The sequence below is a fragment of the Mercenaria mercenaria genome, chromosome 5 (assembly GCF_021730395.1).
Source record: "Mercenaria mercenaria strain notata chromosome 5, MADL_Memer_1, whole genome shotgun sequence".
NCBI lineage: Eukaryota > Metazoa > Mollusca > Bivalvia > Venerida > Veneridae > Mercenaria > Mercenaria mercenaria.
Genome location: NC_069365.1, coordinates 14,236,016 through 14,252,407, shown reverse-complemented (window position 1 = coordinate 14,252,407; position 16,392 = coordinate 14,236,016). Strand labels below are relative to the sequence as shown.

Below are 16,392 nucleotides of genomic sequence, written 5' to 3'. Positions count from 1 at the left end.
GCATCTTTCTAAAGCAACTGATTTTTCGCAAGCCAGTTGGCTGGCTTCTTCACATGATAATCTGAGTTGGGCTTGAGCCCAAAAAAGTTATGGGCAAGTGATTTCAAAACCTGTCACCTTAACCATTCAGCTGTTGAGAAAATCCTCTTTTTATGTTCATAGAACTTTAGAATTTTGGTTTTATCACAGACAAGCACTTACCCCAGCATAGGCTAACCATACACTGGACTTGGCTGGCAACATCTCTCTGTAGCAAACTATGTGACCCTAAAAATATGAGAAGTTCCAACAATTAGTAGAACATACACAATTGTAGAAATTTCAAGAATAAACAGATTTTTTCTTGCAGTTGCAGCTACACTGTAATTTATTACTGTTTATCACCATTACATTTTATCACTATTACTGTTTATAACTACATGTATTACCACTTATCATTATCACTGTTTATCCTTAATACAATTTATCACTACTGAACAGAACAGTTTTACCTTAAACCTGACATGCAATTTTCATGTTTGTCAACCATACCAAACTCAGTTTTTTGTCACCTAAATCATGTTATAAAACATTTATTTCATAAATATAACATACATGTTTAATCATATCTACCTTTAATGATCCCCCATATCCAGAGCCTATCTTGAAGAGTCCATATTTATTGTGTATGTACAGGTAGCGACCATCTGATGTGATAGCAGATATGCCCTGTGACTCTAGCGATGATGCTAAAATAGTAAATGAAAAAGTTCTGTACATACTAACAAGTAACTGTTTTAAGTTTAAATGCATGTAAAAATTAATAACTACTATTTTAGCTCATTTATGTCAAGATGTTCTATCAAATGAGAAAAGAGATAGGTAATGTATAACTGTTATACTAGTACAAGTTAACTTTAGAATGAATACTGTATATTTTGTCAGTTTTCTGAAATGCAACCATTCATTTTTTTGTCTTCTTTCCACAACTTTTAATCATCTTACTATAAGTTTCAGTATGAGCATTTATCAAAATAGTGTATCTGAAATTGACTGAACTGAGTAAATGATTCACCAGTGCATTACAAGGAACATATGTATCTTACTATGTGGTATATCTTGCAAGTTGAAAGAAAACAATCTGGACTGTTCCTTTACTCCATGTGTGAACCACTCAGGCAGGTGAGTCTTGCCTTGTAGCACTGCCTGTACACTCTTCTGTAAGGAGGTCAAAATTCCAGGTACCTGTAATATATGATTTATACAATCTCAATTTGCAGCAGTCAGAATTCTAGGTTTGATAACTCTACGTCAATTTATTTTTACATATGCACAATACAAATTCAGACAGATGGATGGAAGGACAGACAGGGCAAATCTAAGTGCCTACATTGCACAACAATCACATAAAATATCAGTAATATTGTGTAACAGAATAGGGAATATAGAAAGATATGCATTTCACTACTATGTTCTACAACTGCTTATGACTATGTGAACAGCATGTAATCAACGACGCCCCGTTTCAGAACGTTCCCTGGTTTTGTAGGAATATAATACAATGGACCTTGTTTTAGAGTTTCATTCTTAGATCGCTAATAACACTAAACAGGTGTCACCATCTAGCAACAAAGAAGAAATGATAGATGGGGGAGCACAGTCATGGGGAAATCCAGCCAGACAGATGGACCTGTCCAGCAATGGCTAGGTCCGATGTGGAGGGTCAGTGCATCTGACTGTATATATCTAATATGGTACAAAGCGTGTTGGTTTTTACTACTGACAAAGTGTTTTTACAATACAGTTTTCTTACACATCGGTTAATTTTTTATTACATCCTGTCAACGAGTTTCCATTCGGTCAGATGGGCTGTCCTAGGTCATCTGACCAAATGTCAGAGAAGTCTTGAAACTCTTTCGCCATGACTGGGAGTAATGAATTGTACCTGTTTTGTAATCCAGTGGGTCGTTATTTGGCCAGAAATGTGCACTGTGGGAAGTGATCAAGTGATGTTTCACAGCTCTGATAACCTTGTCATTGCTCAGCGTTGCCCTCAGAAAAATATCTCACCTTAATGTGTTCAGATGCAAGAGGTCCTGTACTCATAAGTAGAGCTGCCACTGCAGTGAGAAGTTTTCCTGTGTCTCCTAGCGCTATAACCAGACTGATCAATGCCGAACATGCCAGCGAGGTCAATGACAGCCCTTGGTGTACAAAGTCTGGCCCAGAGTTGGTAGCAATGTCCATTAGGAGTTGAAACAATCCATCTGTAACAAGTAATGAAATATTGTGTCAGAAATAAGCTCTGCTGATTTAAGATATTCACAGATAACGGAAACAGAAATAAAAGCCCAAATTCTGCATCTTCTTTCAAGTTTTACCTAAATATGGTGTATTATAGCCAAAAAGTTTGTTTGGGGTTTAACGGCATTTTTCAACAGGGGGCAGTTAACCTAACTAGTGTTCCAGGATTCTGTACAAAACTGTTCTCCACAAGTAACTGCCAATTTCCCCACATGAATCAGAGGTGGAGGACGAATGATTTCAGACACAACGTCTTCTATCAAATCATCATGGAGAACATATGCCTTGCCCAGGGATGAAACTCATGACCCCCCCGATATGCAGATCTGCGCTCTCTCTACTGAGCTAAGCAGCAAGCTTATATAGGCTAAAAGTAACACTCTTGACAGACTCTTGGTAAAATCTGAGGCAACTAGAAATTGCTTTTGTAAACAAGAGGGCCATGATGACCCCGGATCGCTCACCAGAGTAACATGAGCTACATGTTTCAAATGTCAAACTGGTGGTTTTTAAAAATTTTTTTGAAGATTTTCTGATGTACAATCAAGTAACCCCTGGGGCGGGGCCAATTTTACCCCGGGGGTCATGATTTGAACAAAGTTTGTAGAAGTCTACTAGGCAATGTTACATGCCAAATATCTAAGATCTAGGCCTTCTGATTTATTTTTAGCAAATTTATGAAGATTTCCCTATGTACAATCAAGTAACCCCTGGGGGGTGGGGGGGGGGGTGTCAAGATTTGAACAAATTTTGTAGAGGCCCACTAGGCAATGCTACATTTGACATATCTAAGCTCTAGGCCTTCTGGTTTATTTTTAGAAAATTTTGAATATTTTTCTATGTACAATCAAGTAACCCTATTGGGCGGAGTCAATTAGACCCCAGGGGTCATGATTTGAATAAATTTTGCAGAAGTCTACTAGGCAATGCTACATGTCAAATATCTAAGACCTAGGCCTTCTGGTTTATTTAAAAAAATTTTTTGAAGATTTTCCTATGTAAAATCAAGTGACCCCTGGGGCGGGTCAATTTTGACCCCGGGGGTCATGATTTGAACAAATTTTGTAGAGGTCCACTAGGCAATGCTACATGTCAAATATCTAAGCACTAGGCCTTCTGGTTTATTTTTAGAAAATTTTTGAAGATTTTCCTATGTAAAATCAAGAGACCCCTGGGGCGGGGTCAATTTTGACCCCGGGGGTCATGATTTGAACAAATTTTGTAGAGGTACACTAGGCAATGCTACATGTCAAATATCTAAGCTCTAGGCCTTCAGGTTTATTTTTTAATATTTTTTGAAGATTTTCCTATAGAAATCTATGTAAAATCAAGTGACCCCTGGGGCAGGTTCAATTTTGACCCCGGGGTCATGATTTGAACAACTTTAGTAGAGGTCCACTAGGCAATGCTACATGTCAAATATCTAAGCTCTAGGGCTTCTGGTTTTTGAGAAGAAGATTTTTTAAGATTTTCCTATGTAAAATCAAGTGACCCCTTGGGCGGGGTCAATTTTGACCCCGGGGTCATGATTTGAACAAAGTTGGTAGAGGTCATCTAGGCAATGCTGCACACCAAATATCTAAGCTCTAGGGCTTCTGGTTTTTGAGAAGAAGATTTTTAAAGTTTTTCCTTTTGGTTGCCATGGCAACCAGAGTTCTGCATGGAATTCAATTCTTTGAACAATTTTTGTAGAGCTTCACCCAAGGAACATTCCTGTGAAGTTTGGATGAAATTGGCCTAGCGGTTTATGAGGAAATGTCATTTAAAGTAAAAGTTTACGGACGCCGGACAACGGACGCCGGACAGTGAGTGATCCTAATAGCTCACCCTGAGCCTTTGGCTCTGGTGAGCTAAAAAGCGCATGTCTCCCCCAATGCAAAGTCCTATAGGCAAGAAGTCAATAGGGGTCAGGAGCGAAAGTCAAAGAGACACTGATGGTTGGCTGCAATAGGGATCATCTACTTGGTATGTCCAGTCATCCCGCTAAGTTTCAACACTCTTGGCCTAGTGGTTCTTAAGTCACTGTTCAGGCTCCTGTGACCTTGACCTTTGATCAAGTGACCCCAAAAATAATAGGGGTCATCTACTCTGCATGTCCAATCATCCTATTAAGTTTCAACATTCTAGGTCAAGTGGTTCTCAAGTTATTTTCCGGAAATGATTTTACATGACCAGGCCCCTGTGACCTTGACCTTTGACTGACCCAAGAATCAATAGGGGTCATCTACTCTGCATGTTCAATCATCCTATGAAGTTTCAACATTCTGGGTCAAGTGGTTCTCAAGTTATTGATTGGAAATTGTTTCCATGTTCAGGCTCCTGTGACCTTGACCTTTAACAGAGTGACCCCAAAATCAATAGAGGTCATCTACTCTGCATGTTCAATCATCCTATGAAGTTTCAACATTCTGGGTCAAGAGGTTCTCAAGTTATTGATTGGAAATGGTTTTCCATGTTCAGGCCCCTGTGACCTTGACCTTTGACGGAGTGACCCCAAAAACAATAGGGGTAGTCTCCTCCATAAGCCCTACCAAACTATGAAGTTTGAAGGTTCTAGGTCAAATGGTTCTCCAGGTATTGCTCAGAAATGAAGTGTGACGGATGGACAGGGCAAAAACAATATGTCTCCCCCAGAGGGGGGAGACATAATTAAACAGTGAACTGCTGTCAAGACATGCTTTTTAAGCTTATGTACTGTCTGACTACAATAATCATGAAGTGTTAACCAATGTCTAAAGTTCAGACTGTCGATTACACATACCAACAACATCAGTGGGTTCATGTTTCATACTTTCTGGCATCTGTCCCTGTAACATGTCAAGCAGGGCTTTCATTGCCTTCACACATAATTCAGGGTAGTTGGCACGTGTCTCTCGTACCAGTTCAAACACACCACACAGTCCAAGCCCAACAATCTGAAAATATATTCACAAATCATATGTTACACCTTTCTCAGTTAATTTTGTTCAAATGGCAATTAAAAACTGTACTTCTCTACCTTTCATATTAATTTTCATTATTCCTTTCTTTTTATTTTAAAGATACAAATGTTTTTAAATATTGTAAAATTGTAATCAGTAGAGATGAAATTTGTGTGTATATGAACATTGTTACTAAACTACATATTTATCTGAACATCTACTCTTAAGATTCTAACGCAATTATAAATTGTAGTTTTGGTCAAATCTACATATGAATTATTAAATCTCAAAGATTTCCTTTCACTCTAAAGTGATTAACATCACATGCTTTGCATACAGTGTTTTACTAGCAAAGTCAATACAAGCATTAAAGTGACAAACCTTGGGTATTTTGACAGCAGCATCTTTGCTTTTATCATCTGTCTCCTCATCTGTCTCGGAGTCTGAAAAATTTCCTGTACTTTTCTGGTAAACTTTCGTTGCTTCTTTCATACATTTCTCAAGCAGTGTCTGTCGTACAAGAGCATATACATTGAAGGTTGAGGGATTGCCTGGAATCTCCAGGTTAGTAGTCAGGTTCTCTGGTATCTCCTCTGGGCTTGCATCTCTCTGTTAAAATATTTGTTAAACAGCATAAGGAAGAATTTCGGAATTGATAATGATTTAAATAACTGTCCCTACATAGTAAGCTTCTAGGACTCAGGGATTTTTCCACCTATAACCTTACCTTCAGCAAAAGCCAGCCCATTTAGCTTGATATGGAGAGTGCAGGTCTACAAATTTGATCCTCAGGTGTATGTTCTTTTTGATGATTTGATCAAAGAAATTTCATCCTCTATCTCTGATTCATGTGGTGTTACTTGCAGAGAACAGGTTAGTACTTGTAAAGAACCCAGGGACACTGCTCAGGTTAACTGCCTGCCATTGCCCAACTGAAATACTGTTGAACAAGAGCACCGCCTTGCGAGTGCAGATGCTCATCTGATTTTTTTGTCCTTGTATAATAGAAATATTGTCCTTCCCATTATTTCCTAAGTCCAAAAGGGGCCATAATTCTTGCAAAAAGCAGGATGGAGTTATGTTTCTTGCTGAAAAGAGTCAGCTTATGATGGTGAACATCAGTGATGCAAGTTTCAAAGCAATAGCTTTGATAGTTTAGGAGAAAAGTTTACCTAAACATAAAACTTAACCAAGAAATCTGATATTTTCTAAGTCCAAAAGGGGCCATAATTCTTGCAAAAAGCAGGACGGAGTTATGTTTCTTGCTGTACAGGGTCAGCTTATGATGGTGAACAACTGTTGCAAGTTTAAAAGCAATAGCTTTGATAGTTAAGGAGAAAAGCTGACCTAAACACAAAACTTAACCAAGAAATCTGATTTTCTAAGTCCAAAAGGGGCCATAATTCTTGCAAAAAGCTGGATGGAGTTATGTTTCTAGCTGTACAGGGTCAGTTTATGATTGTGAACAAGTGCTGCAAGTTTCAAAGCAATAGCTTTGATAGTTTAGGAGAAAAGTTTACCTAAACATAAAACTTAACCAAGAAATCTGATATTTTCTAAGTCCAAAAGGGGCCATAATTCTTGCAAAAAGCAGGATGGAGTTATGTTTCTTGCAGTACAGGGTCAGCTATTGATGGCGGACAAGTGTTGCAAGTTTCAAAGCAATACCTCTGATAGTTTAGGAGAAAAGCTGACCTAAACATAAAACTTAACCAGGCAATGCCAAAGCCTATCTGGTGATGACAATAACTCATTTTTTTTTCAAAAAATCAGATGAGCTAAAAATGGTGCTAAACCCAAAGCAAACGAAACCTCTGACCAAAAAAGGCAGTCCCAAAATAAACAAGTATGTCTTTCCCAGTTAGAATTCAAAATTTCCAAGATATCATTAACTTTTATAAGTTAACAACCGTTTTGTTACTTTAAAGCTTTCACTGTATATTTAGGTTAGATAGACAACAGTTACTGCTGAACACATTTAAATACCATCCTGCATTTAAAATATCTTTATATAACAATATGTCAAGTTTTATTTCTTTTATGAATTTAGACCATTTCCAAAGACTTTTACCACAACTGTTGGCAGCATTCCCAAAATGATGAAAAATGTTCTGACATTATAAAGCGTTTTTCAGTCTATAAATACACTGATCATACATTTGACCCGCACTCTTACAATATCACATTTGACCAAACATTTCTAGGAACTACTGTACAAGACAAAAAGCAACATATACATACTTTACATACCTTTGACTTCTTTTCTTTAACTTTGTGTTTAGATTTCTTTGGCTTTTTTTCTTGTTTCTTTCTGAAATGTCAAAGAAAAACAGATATTAGCCATGGTCATTTTCTTATAGATAAGCATATAACATAACTTTAATTTCACCACTTGTCAGACTGCTTTATTTCACCAACAATCAAAAATGGCAAGTAAACAGAATGATCTATCTCATGAATGATATTCATGCTTTTATACTAGATAGATCAATGCATTGGCTGGGCTAGAATTTAAACAGAAATTTGTGACTTTCACTAACATTTTTTTCATTACAGAAATTTATGCACACAAAAGGCTACAGGAAATCTAAACTCATTTCAGGATTAGCTATTTTAAGATAAGATACCAGTTAAGTTTTAAGTCACTGTACTAAAACACTGAAGTGTAATGTAACCACACAACCAAAGCAGGATTAGTTTAACAATTTAATTATAAGACCAACGTTTTGGCTTTTACATAGCCTTTTTCAGAGTCAAGTTTTAAGTCTTAGTCAGAAAGACACATAACAACAAGTGAATGAAGTATTGCCATGCAATACAAAGTCCCCTACTGGAAGGCACCTAATTTTCTCTACTGCAGTATAATGAACTGATATCTGTCAATGATGTATAAACAATATTGTACTACATATACAATATGTGATAACAACACACATAACAACACACTTGGATTAAAATGTGCATATATAAAAACCCACAGTTGTTTTCATATTGAATTTTTTTGGCTGATTATAAAAATGTTATCATGTAAGTTATTTATAGTAACAACAAAGGGAAATTAATCTTTAAAAAAAAAAAAAAAAAAAAAAAATCTATATAATATAAGTCCACAAGAAACTCTTTACCAGGTAGAGATAGGTCAAAATACACCTAAAAATTGGATGTAACATGCATGCTGTACCACAGAAAAGTGGTCTCGATTTTTCTCTACCGCCAGTAATAAAAAAGTTACAATAAAATCTATTTATAGTAACAACAAAGGGACGTAATTCTAAAAACAAGGGTGCCTCATGGTGGTGAACATTTGGTCCAAGTTACATCAAAATCCCTCCATGCATGAAGAAGAAATGTTCCTTACAAAGTCATTCTTGAATTTGACCTTTGACCTCTAAATATGACCTTGACCTTAGACCTAGGGACCTGGTTCTTGCGCATGACATGTTGTCTCATCCTGGGGAATATTTGTGCCAACTGATATCTAAATCCTGCTTTGCATGACAAAGTTATAGACCGACAGGAAAAAAATCCTCTTGACCTTTGATCTCAAAGTGTGACCTTGACCTTTAAGCTTGGGTACTGGGTGTTGCGCATGACACGTCATCTCACCATGGGAAACATTTATGCCAAGTAATATTGTAATCCCTTGATGGATGACAGAGTTCTGGATCGGACAGGGAAAACACCTTATTGACCTTTGACCTCCAATTGTGACCTTGACCTTTGAGCTAAGGGTCTGCGCTTTGCGCATGACATGTTGTCTCATCATGGGGAACATTTGTGCCAAGTAATATTAAAATCCCTTCATGGATGGCAGAGTTATGGACGGGACAGGAAAAAAACTCTGTTGACCTTTGACCCCCAATTGTGACCTTGACCTTTGAGCTAGGGGTCCGGGATTTGCGCATGACACGTCGTCTCATCATGGGGAACACTTGTGCTAAGTGATATTAAAATCCCTTAATGAATGTCAGAGTTATGGACCGGACACGAAACAGACCCTGTTCATGCTATGTTAACATTTGACTGCTAAGTGTGACCTTGACCTTTGAACTAGGGGTCTGAAAGTTGTGCATGACACATCGTCTTATTATGAGGTACATTTGTGCCAAGTAATATTAAAATCCCTTCATAGATGGGAGAGTTATGGACCGGACAGGAAAAAAGCCTTGTTGACCTTTGACCTCCAATTGTGACCTTGACCTTTAAGCTAGGGGTCCAGGTTTTGCGCATGACATGTCGTCTCCTCATGGGGAACATTTGTGCCAAGTAATATTAAAATCTCTTCATGGATGGGAGAGTTATGGACCGGACAGGAAAAAAGCCCTGTTGACCTTTGACCTCTGTGACCTTGACCTTTGAGCTAGGGGTCCGGGATTTGCGCATGACACATCCTCTCATCATGGGGAACATTTGTGCCAAGTAATATTAAAATCTCTTCATGGATGGGAGAGTTATGGACCGGACAGGAAAAAAGCCCTGTTGACCTTTGACCTCCAATTGTGACCTTGACCTTTGAGCTAGGGGTCCGGGTTTTGCGCATGACATGTCGTCTCATCATGGGGAACATTTGTGCCAAGTAATATTAAAATCCCTTCATGGATGACAGAGTTATGGACCGGACACAAAATTGCAGACGGACGGACAGACGGACGGAATGACGGAAAAGTGCATTCCTATAGTCCCCGAAACTGGTTTTCAACCAGTAGGGGACTAATAAACATAATCACTGAATGAGCTTTGATACTGACTATGGAAAAGAAGTACAAACAGATGTCACAAATATTTTATTAGAGCTGTAAATAAAATCAGTAACTTTAAAGCGGCATGCCTCCAGATTGTTCGACAACAAAAAAAAACAAACTTTTTTTAGATATCTTGAAATAAATGCTATATTTCTTAAGAAGGCTTTAAAACTTGATTACTGACAAACTTTATGTTACGAAACACATGAGAATTTACTGTTTTTACTACTTTTTACGATGAAAATCGAAAAGCGTTTGTCACACTGTTACTCCAGGAAAACTGTCTCGATTATAAATATCTATATTTTGAAGTCATTATTCACTACTTCAGCTACAGCGATATTGGTTACGATGACGGGAAAATGTCTTTATTGCCGCGGCGGTCTGGGGTTCGATTCCCGATGCGGTCATCTTTTTTTCTTGATTTGGAATTTTTAAAATATTTTAGAAACAAAAATTCATATTCTAATGTTCATAATATGACCAAAACTTCAATTTGAAAGAAAGATTATTTTTTGGCCAAATCTGGAGGCATGCTGCTTTAATACATATAGGACGATGATTTAGTATCAATTTCCACAGAATATTCTGCAAAATTCATTTTTCAAATGTTAAACTATAAAGACAATAAATAATTACATCTGTGTGTTTGTAAGTTACTATTTCAGATTTTATCAAGGCTCTAGCTATTATTGATTCAGAGAAGAGTTTCAAAGTTTCTTATATATAAGCCTATAGTAAGTACATGTCACACACAGAGGCGTGGCCATTTTTGACCTTAGGGTAGTAAGTTGGACTATTATGATAGAGTCAAACCCTTATATCACATGCCAAATATCAAAGCTCTAGAGAAAAAAGTCTGATAGCTGAAAACCTACTTTTAACCAAAAAGACCCAAATGTTCACTGAACCGGAACCATTTGAACAAATTTTAAAGAGGGTTATCCAGAATTCATTTGAGTAAAGTTTCATCAAAATCCATTCAGTGGTTTTGGAGGAGATGTTGTTTAAATAGTGTTGATGAAGTGACCATGCCCTCTGGCGGCCATGTTTTTTTAAGAATCAGAAAAATTTGAACATTATTTGTAGAAGGTCACACAAGGACAATTTGAGTGAAATTATTTTAAAACCGTGCTAACAGTTTTATACAACAAGAATTTCTACTTGTGCAGTCTGATCATGTTAAGCATTGTTTGTCATTCAGTCAGTATCTTTTTTGGTAGGCACCCCTTTTAACAGTTAATGGTACTGTCCAAATTGAAAGATGGACAAGTTCATCATAGAAATTTAGCACGGTAAGGGATAACAGTGTAGTGGATGTAGGTACATAAGGCCACTTCCAACAGCCTTGCTATTGGGTTAACCCTTTAGCGACGTGGTTAGAATGTCCGCCTACAGATCACGAGGTCTGTGGTTCGATCCTCGGTAGAGTCTGAGGTATTTTACTACAATGGTGATGAGGATGTTTGACAGATTAATGCATTTGGGTGAGGCTAGAAACTGATAGGAGGTTCAGTTGATGCCTTGGTCTAGAAACTGATAGGATGTTCAGTTGATGCCTGGTCCTTCAATATTAGAGAGGAGAGGAGTGTAGTGGTTGTAGGTATATAAGGCTACTTCCAACAGCCTTGCTGTTGGGTTAACCCTTTAGCGATGTGGTTAGAGTGTCTGCCTACAGATCATAAGGTCTGGGGTTCGATCCGCGGTAGAGTCTGAGGTATTTTACTACAACATTACTAGGATAAATAAGTTTATCCTGACTGGCTTATGGTACATGTATTTCTTGTAATAATTGCATCATCAATAATAATAATCACAGTCTAGCACGCACCTGTATATCATGCAATTGAATTTTTAAGAGTCTACTGACACAAAGTTTGCTATCGTATTTCGCAATGTAATTCAAAACATTTTTGTTGAATTTTGGTAAAGTTACAACGTAAAAAGCACTCGTCCGATCGGTCGAGTACACAGTGAGGTCCATTCGTCCTATCCAGACTATAAACTGCGAGTGGAATTTTACACCTCTGAAAGGTTGTTCTATCAGTGATTTTTTTCACTTTTGGGGGAAGGGGGTCAGGGAAAAATACGACGAAAAACTAAGAAAAAGGGAATTTTCATTTGTGTTGAAAAAAAGTAGTTTCAAGTTAATTGATAAATTCAGGGCCCATAAGAACATGTGACATGACATATAACTCAATGTAGCATATCAATACCAGATAACCAAATAAATTTTTCAAATGTGGAGGATAAGATATCCATTAGACAACCAAAATTAACAAAAGACATTAGGTCCCTTCCTAAACAAGCTGTCGGTGAGTGGCTGTTTTTTTATTTCTGTCAAATTCTGACATTTGCAGTCGTTACATTTGACCTGTCACAATGTAAAACAAACTGTAAAAAAAAGTGTATGCATTGGACTAGTCCCTTCCCAAAGCATAAAATCAATCCCTGACTGACTAGAAGATGGTAAACTCAACACTACCCAGCCAAACAAATAGAATGCAAATCATTTACAGACTAACATTCAACTATGTTGTTGTGCAGAATAATAAAGCGCTTCGATGATTCTGATTTATCAAGGGAAGTTACTCCAACCGGTGTCGATGTAAACAGAACGCGAGATACCGTGGTGAACTGTTTTCTATATGAAAATAAATTAAATAAACTAGTGAATTATGATTTAATTGATTGGCTTTTTTTGTATTTTCGGAGGGGAATTTTACGCATCAGAAAGGGGAAAAAGACATACTATTTTGAGGGGGGAATGGGGCCGAATTTCACCGAATATTTTGGTGAAAAAAAAAACACTGTCTATAAATAAACGTTGGACTTCAATATTTTACGATTTTGACATTTCATGTAGTCAACATTTTATCGAAGTTCTAAATTTCCCGGTAGAGCTTTCCGCAAAATATCTTGCGGAACCATTTACAAGTTCACGATGAAAGTGACTAAAAGGCGAAAGCTAAATACCAACAAAGGACAAAGAAACCTATTTTACACATCCACTGAACATACTGTCTTACTGAAAGCACTGAAGATCTGTCCACGCTTTGAAGTTTAAATCCATTCACTTTCGCACCAAAACACGGAACTGTCAAATCTTCTTTATTATAAAGAATGAATTTAGACGAAAAATAATCTCACAATCGGATTTTATAAACAATGCGGCCCGTTACGGTACGTATTGTCTTATGTAGTAGTGTGTATAATTATACAGTTGATATGTGTTACCAGCATTTATCTGACTGCAGAAATTTAATTAATAGTTCTTTCATTAAGTTATAAGTTCATATCAAAGCAGTTTCAGAGGCTAGTCCATATATGCATTTGGCGGTACCCGTGTGTCAAATAATGACCGCAGAATTTTTTACTAGTGCCGTAGGTTAAACGTATTTGTTTTCGTCTAAGCATGTATAATTGATTCTGTATATATTTTAGTGTTGCATTGGGCATAATATTTCATTAAATTATGCTAGAAGAGTCTGGGTAATCTACATCTACATCGTTACAACCAACAATCGATTTCCGATTATGACTGGTCGGCGCTGTCAGAGAAACAGTTGTTAAAGAAATTTTGTATATTACAGTATTAAAAGTAAAAGATAAAAGGACAGTATGCTACAGTTAAAATAGGACAGAATGGAAGAATTACATAGTGACCGCCGCCAGCCTCTCTGTAAAGATACTGAGGCTGGGGCTAGCTTTGACTGATGTGCGGAGGGAGTTCCAGAGACGGATGGTTCTAGGGAAATAAGAGTTAGCAAAGTATTGAGTGCTGGAATAAGGGATCAAGTAGTTCAGGTTTCTAATGGGGGACAAGTAACCTTGGTCAATAGCAATGGTCTGGGTCCTTACTTTGTAAAACAAAAGTAATGAACAGTTTAACCTACGGTACTGGAGAGTTTTCCATTCTAAGGATTTCAACATTTCAGTTACACTGCTTGTATAGTTGTAATCATTCATAACATACCTAGCTGCTGACCTTTGGACTCGTTCAAGTTTATGGGTGAGGGTTTTCTGCCAGGGATGCCACACAGTTGAACAGTATTCTAGCTGGGGGCGGACATAGGTGGTGTATGCAGCTTCTTTGACCTTTATGTTATCTGTCTTGACATTTCTCTGTATAAATCGAAGGGAAGAGGTTGCCTTAGAAGTTATGTTTTCTATGTGTTGTGACCAGTTCAAATCATTGGAGATAGTTACTCCTAGGTATTTAGCTGATGAGGTGGACTTTAACTCTGTATTGTGTAACCTGTAGGGATATATAAAGGGATTTCTCTTCCTACTTACTCTAAGGACTTCACATTTGTCGGGGTTAAATTCCATTTGCCAGACTCTTTCCCATGTTTCTAATTTATGGAGATCTTCTTGAAGTGTCATCTGCAAACATACGGGTTTTACATTTGACTGAGTCAGGCAGGTCGTTAATGTATACAAGGAAAAGGCAAGGCCCAAGGACAGACCCCTGTGGAACTCCAGACAGGACTGGAAGTTCGCTGGACAGGTGACCTTCAACTGCGACCTTCTGGGTACGATTAGAGAGGAAGGATTTGACCCAATTAGTTATTTGGGGACTAACACCTAGGGATTGTAACTTGTAAATTAGCCTCAAACGGTCAACTTTGTCAAATGCCTTAGTAAAATCCATTACAATGACGTCAGTTTGTTGGCCTTGTTCTAAATTACTATAAAGTTCCTGGGTAAAATTAATAAGCTGAGTTTCGCAACTATGACCCGACCTGAAACCATGCTGAAACTGGCTGATAATATTGTGTTTGTCAAAGAAGGACATAAGATTTGAAACCACGATGTGCTCAAGGAGTTTGGACGCAATACAGGTCAGAGAGATTGGTCGATAGTTGCTGGGTTTTGATTTGAGACCTTTTTTAAAGACTGGTGCAACTGTTGCTTTTTTCCAGTCTTGAGGGACAATGCCTGTATTTAGGGATAAGTTGAAGATGTGGCAAAGGACGGGGGCGATTTCTTGATGAAGTTCCTTGAGAACACGGGGGGATAATTCGTCTGGCCCCGACGCTTTATGTGGGGATAGGCCAAGAAGGAGTTTGTCAAAAATGTGTCCGGGAAGTGATTGGTGGTGCCGATTTAATTAAGGTAAACCAATATATTATGTGTTTGTGACTTTTCCTACATTATACTTCAATAAAATAAGCTTGAAATTTTCGCTATGCAAACGGCTGTCATTTGATTAAACTTGACACAGGGACATGTTGAACGTCCAAATATTAAAAGTCGCCCTGTGCAAGTTTAATGTTATTGAACTACCCTGAAAGTGAAAGGCTGAATTTTTGTCTTTCTAACGAGAGACATTTTTAAATCGAGAAAATATCTAATGCATATTGTCTTGACAAATTTATTGCAATTATGCGTACTTCTGAACATTATTTTCCTCCGCAAGCTGAAACAGTTCGTGGAATTTTTGTCCTAGTTTGTCGCCTTTCAAAAACAGGTCAAGTTCACTTCTTGTGGAAGGTAGTACAGAAGCAGCAGCCATTCTATATATTCTAAATACTCATAAATATGTAGAGATGATGTTAGTGATTTTTCAGTTGCATCCTGTCTCTTGAAAGTAAAAAATCACTGAGATTTTACTTTATTTCCCAACTTTCGATTTGCAAAAGTTGACATTTTGACATGTGAATTATGGGAACGTGCCGGTGCCGCGTGCTTACCACACGCTTGGTAAAATTACAAAGAGCAAATAAATTCGCTCTGTAACCTATAGATGTAAAATAATTACACATAACCAGGCCCATTAAAAAGAATTGCTAACCTGATGTTCATAAATTACTTTTTAACTACAAAGAAAAGAAAGGGTCACGTGTACGTGCGTATTCACCATAAAGCCGCTGTGCATGTATAAGTCATTGCGTCAAATTATCCGATGTGGTCCAGGCGTTCTGAAACTCTCCTAGCAGTTTTATTTATGCATGTAATAAGTTAAAATGAGGTTTTGAGTTAAATTGTAATTCCAACATATAATACCTGATAATTTACTTTTGATAGTATCTATACCTATTCCGAGGCCGCGTTCACGAGATTCACGCGGTTTAGACATTTGACATTAGACCTAAAATAAAAGGTTGCTGTATGATGTATTTTAAGGTTATTTGTTGATTGTACACGGTCTTTTTAGGCAGGTTATCATTAAAATTATGTCGAATATAGTTAAACAGGGAAGTGTATAGACCTATCCTCTAGGTTTTTTTTCTAGGCTCCTGGTAATCACTTTGTTTATGAATAGCTAGTATAATGAGTTATTTTAAGTTACTATATTTTGTTTGCTTTAAGATCTCGATGTGGTTATATTTAGATTGAAACAAATACTTCTACGCATTGCTATACCTAAATTCGATAGTGTAATTAATGTATTCCAACGTGTAAAAACGGAAGTGTTACAAAAGTTACAAAATGTTTTCTGA

At 37.3% G+C, this 16,392-nt stretch overlaps 1 protein-coding gene across 13 annotated transcripts in view; it reads right to left on the bottom strand.

Annotated features, from left to right (window-relative positions):
• LOC123556504 (E3 ubiquitin-protein ligase MYCBP2-like) overlaps positions 1-15,622 on the bottom strand; it is a 166,289-nt gene extending 150,667 nt beyond the window's left edge. For 11 of the 13 annotated variants that reach the window (XM_053542723.1, XM_053542730.1, XM_053542731.1 and 8 more), the window contains exons 1-8: positions 15,343-15,622; positions 7,446-7,515; positions 5,586-5,813; positions 5,045-5,198; positions 2,050-2,246; positions 1,086-1,224; positions 613-728; positions 202-267 (exon numbers count right to left, since the gene is read on the bottom strand). In XM_053542723.1, coding sequence (XP_053398698.1) covers positions 202-267; positions 613-728; positions 1,086-1,224; positions 2,050-2,246; positions 5,045-5,198; positions 5,586-5,813; positions 7,446-7,515; positions 15,343-15,464 — 1,092 coding nt within the window. In that variant the 5' untranslated portion in view covers positions 15,465-15,622. The remainder of the gene's footprint in view (positions 1-201; positions 268-612; positions 729-1,085; positions 1,225-2,049; positions 2,247-5,044; positions 5,199-5,585; positions 5,814-7,445; positions 7,516-15,342) is intronic. The other 2 variants (XM_053542724.1, XM_053542734.1) reach the window with 1 other exon arrangement.
• Positions 15,623-16,392: the final 770 nt, after the last annotated feature.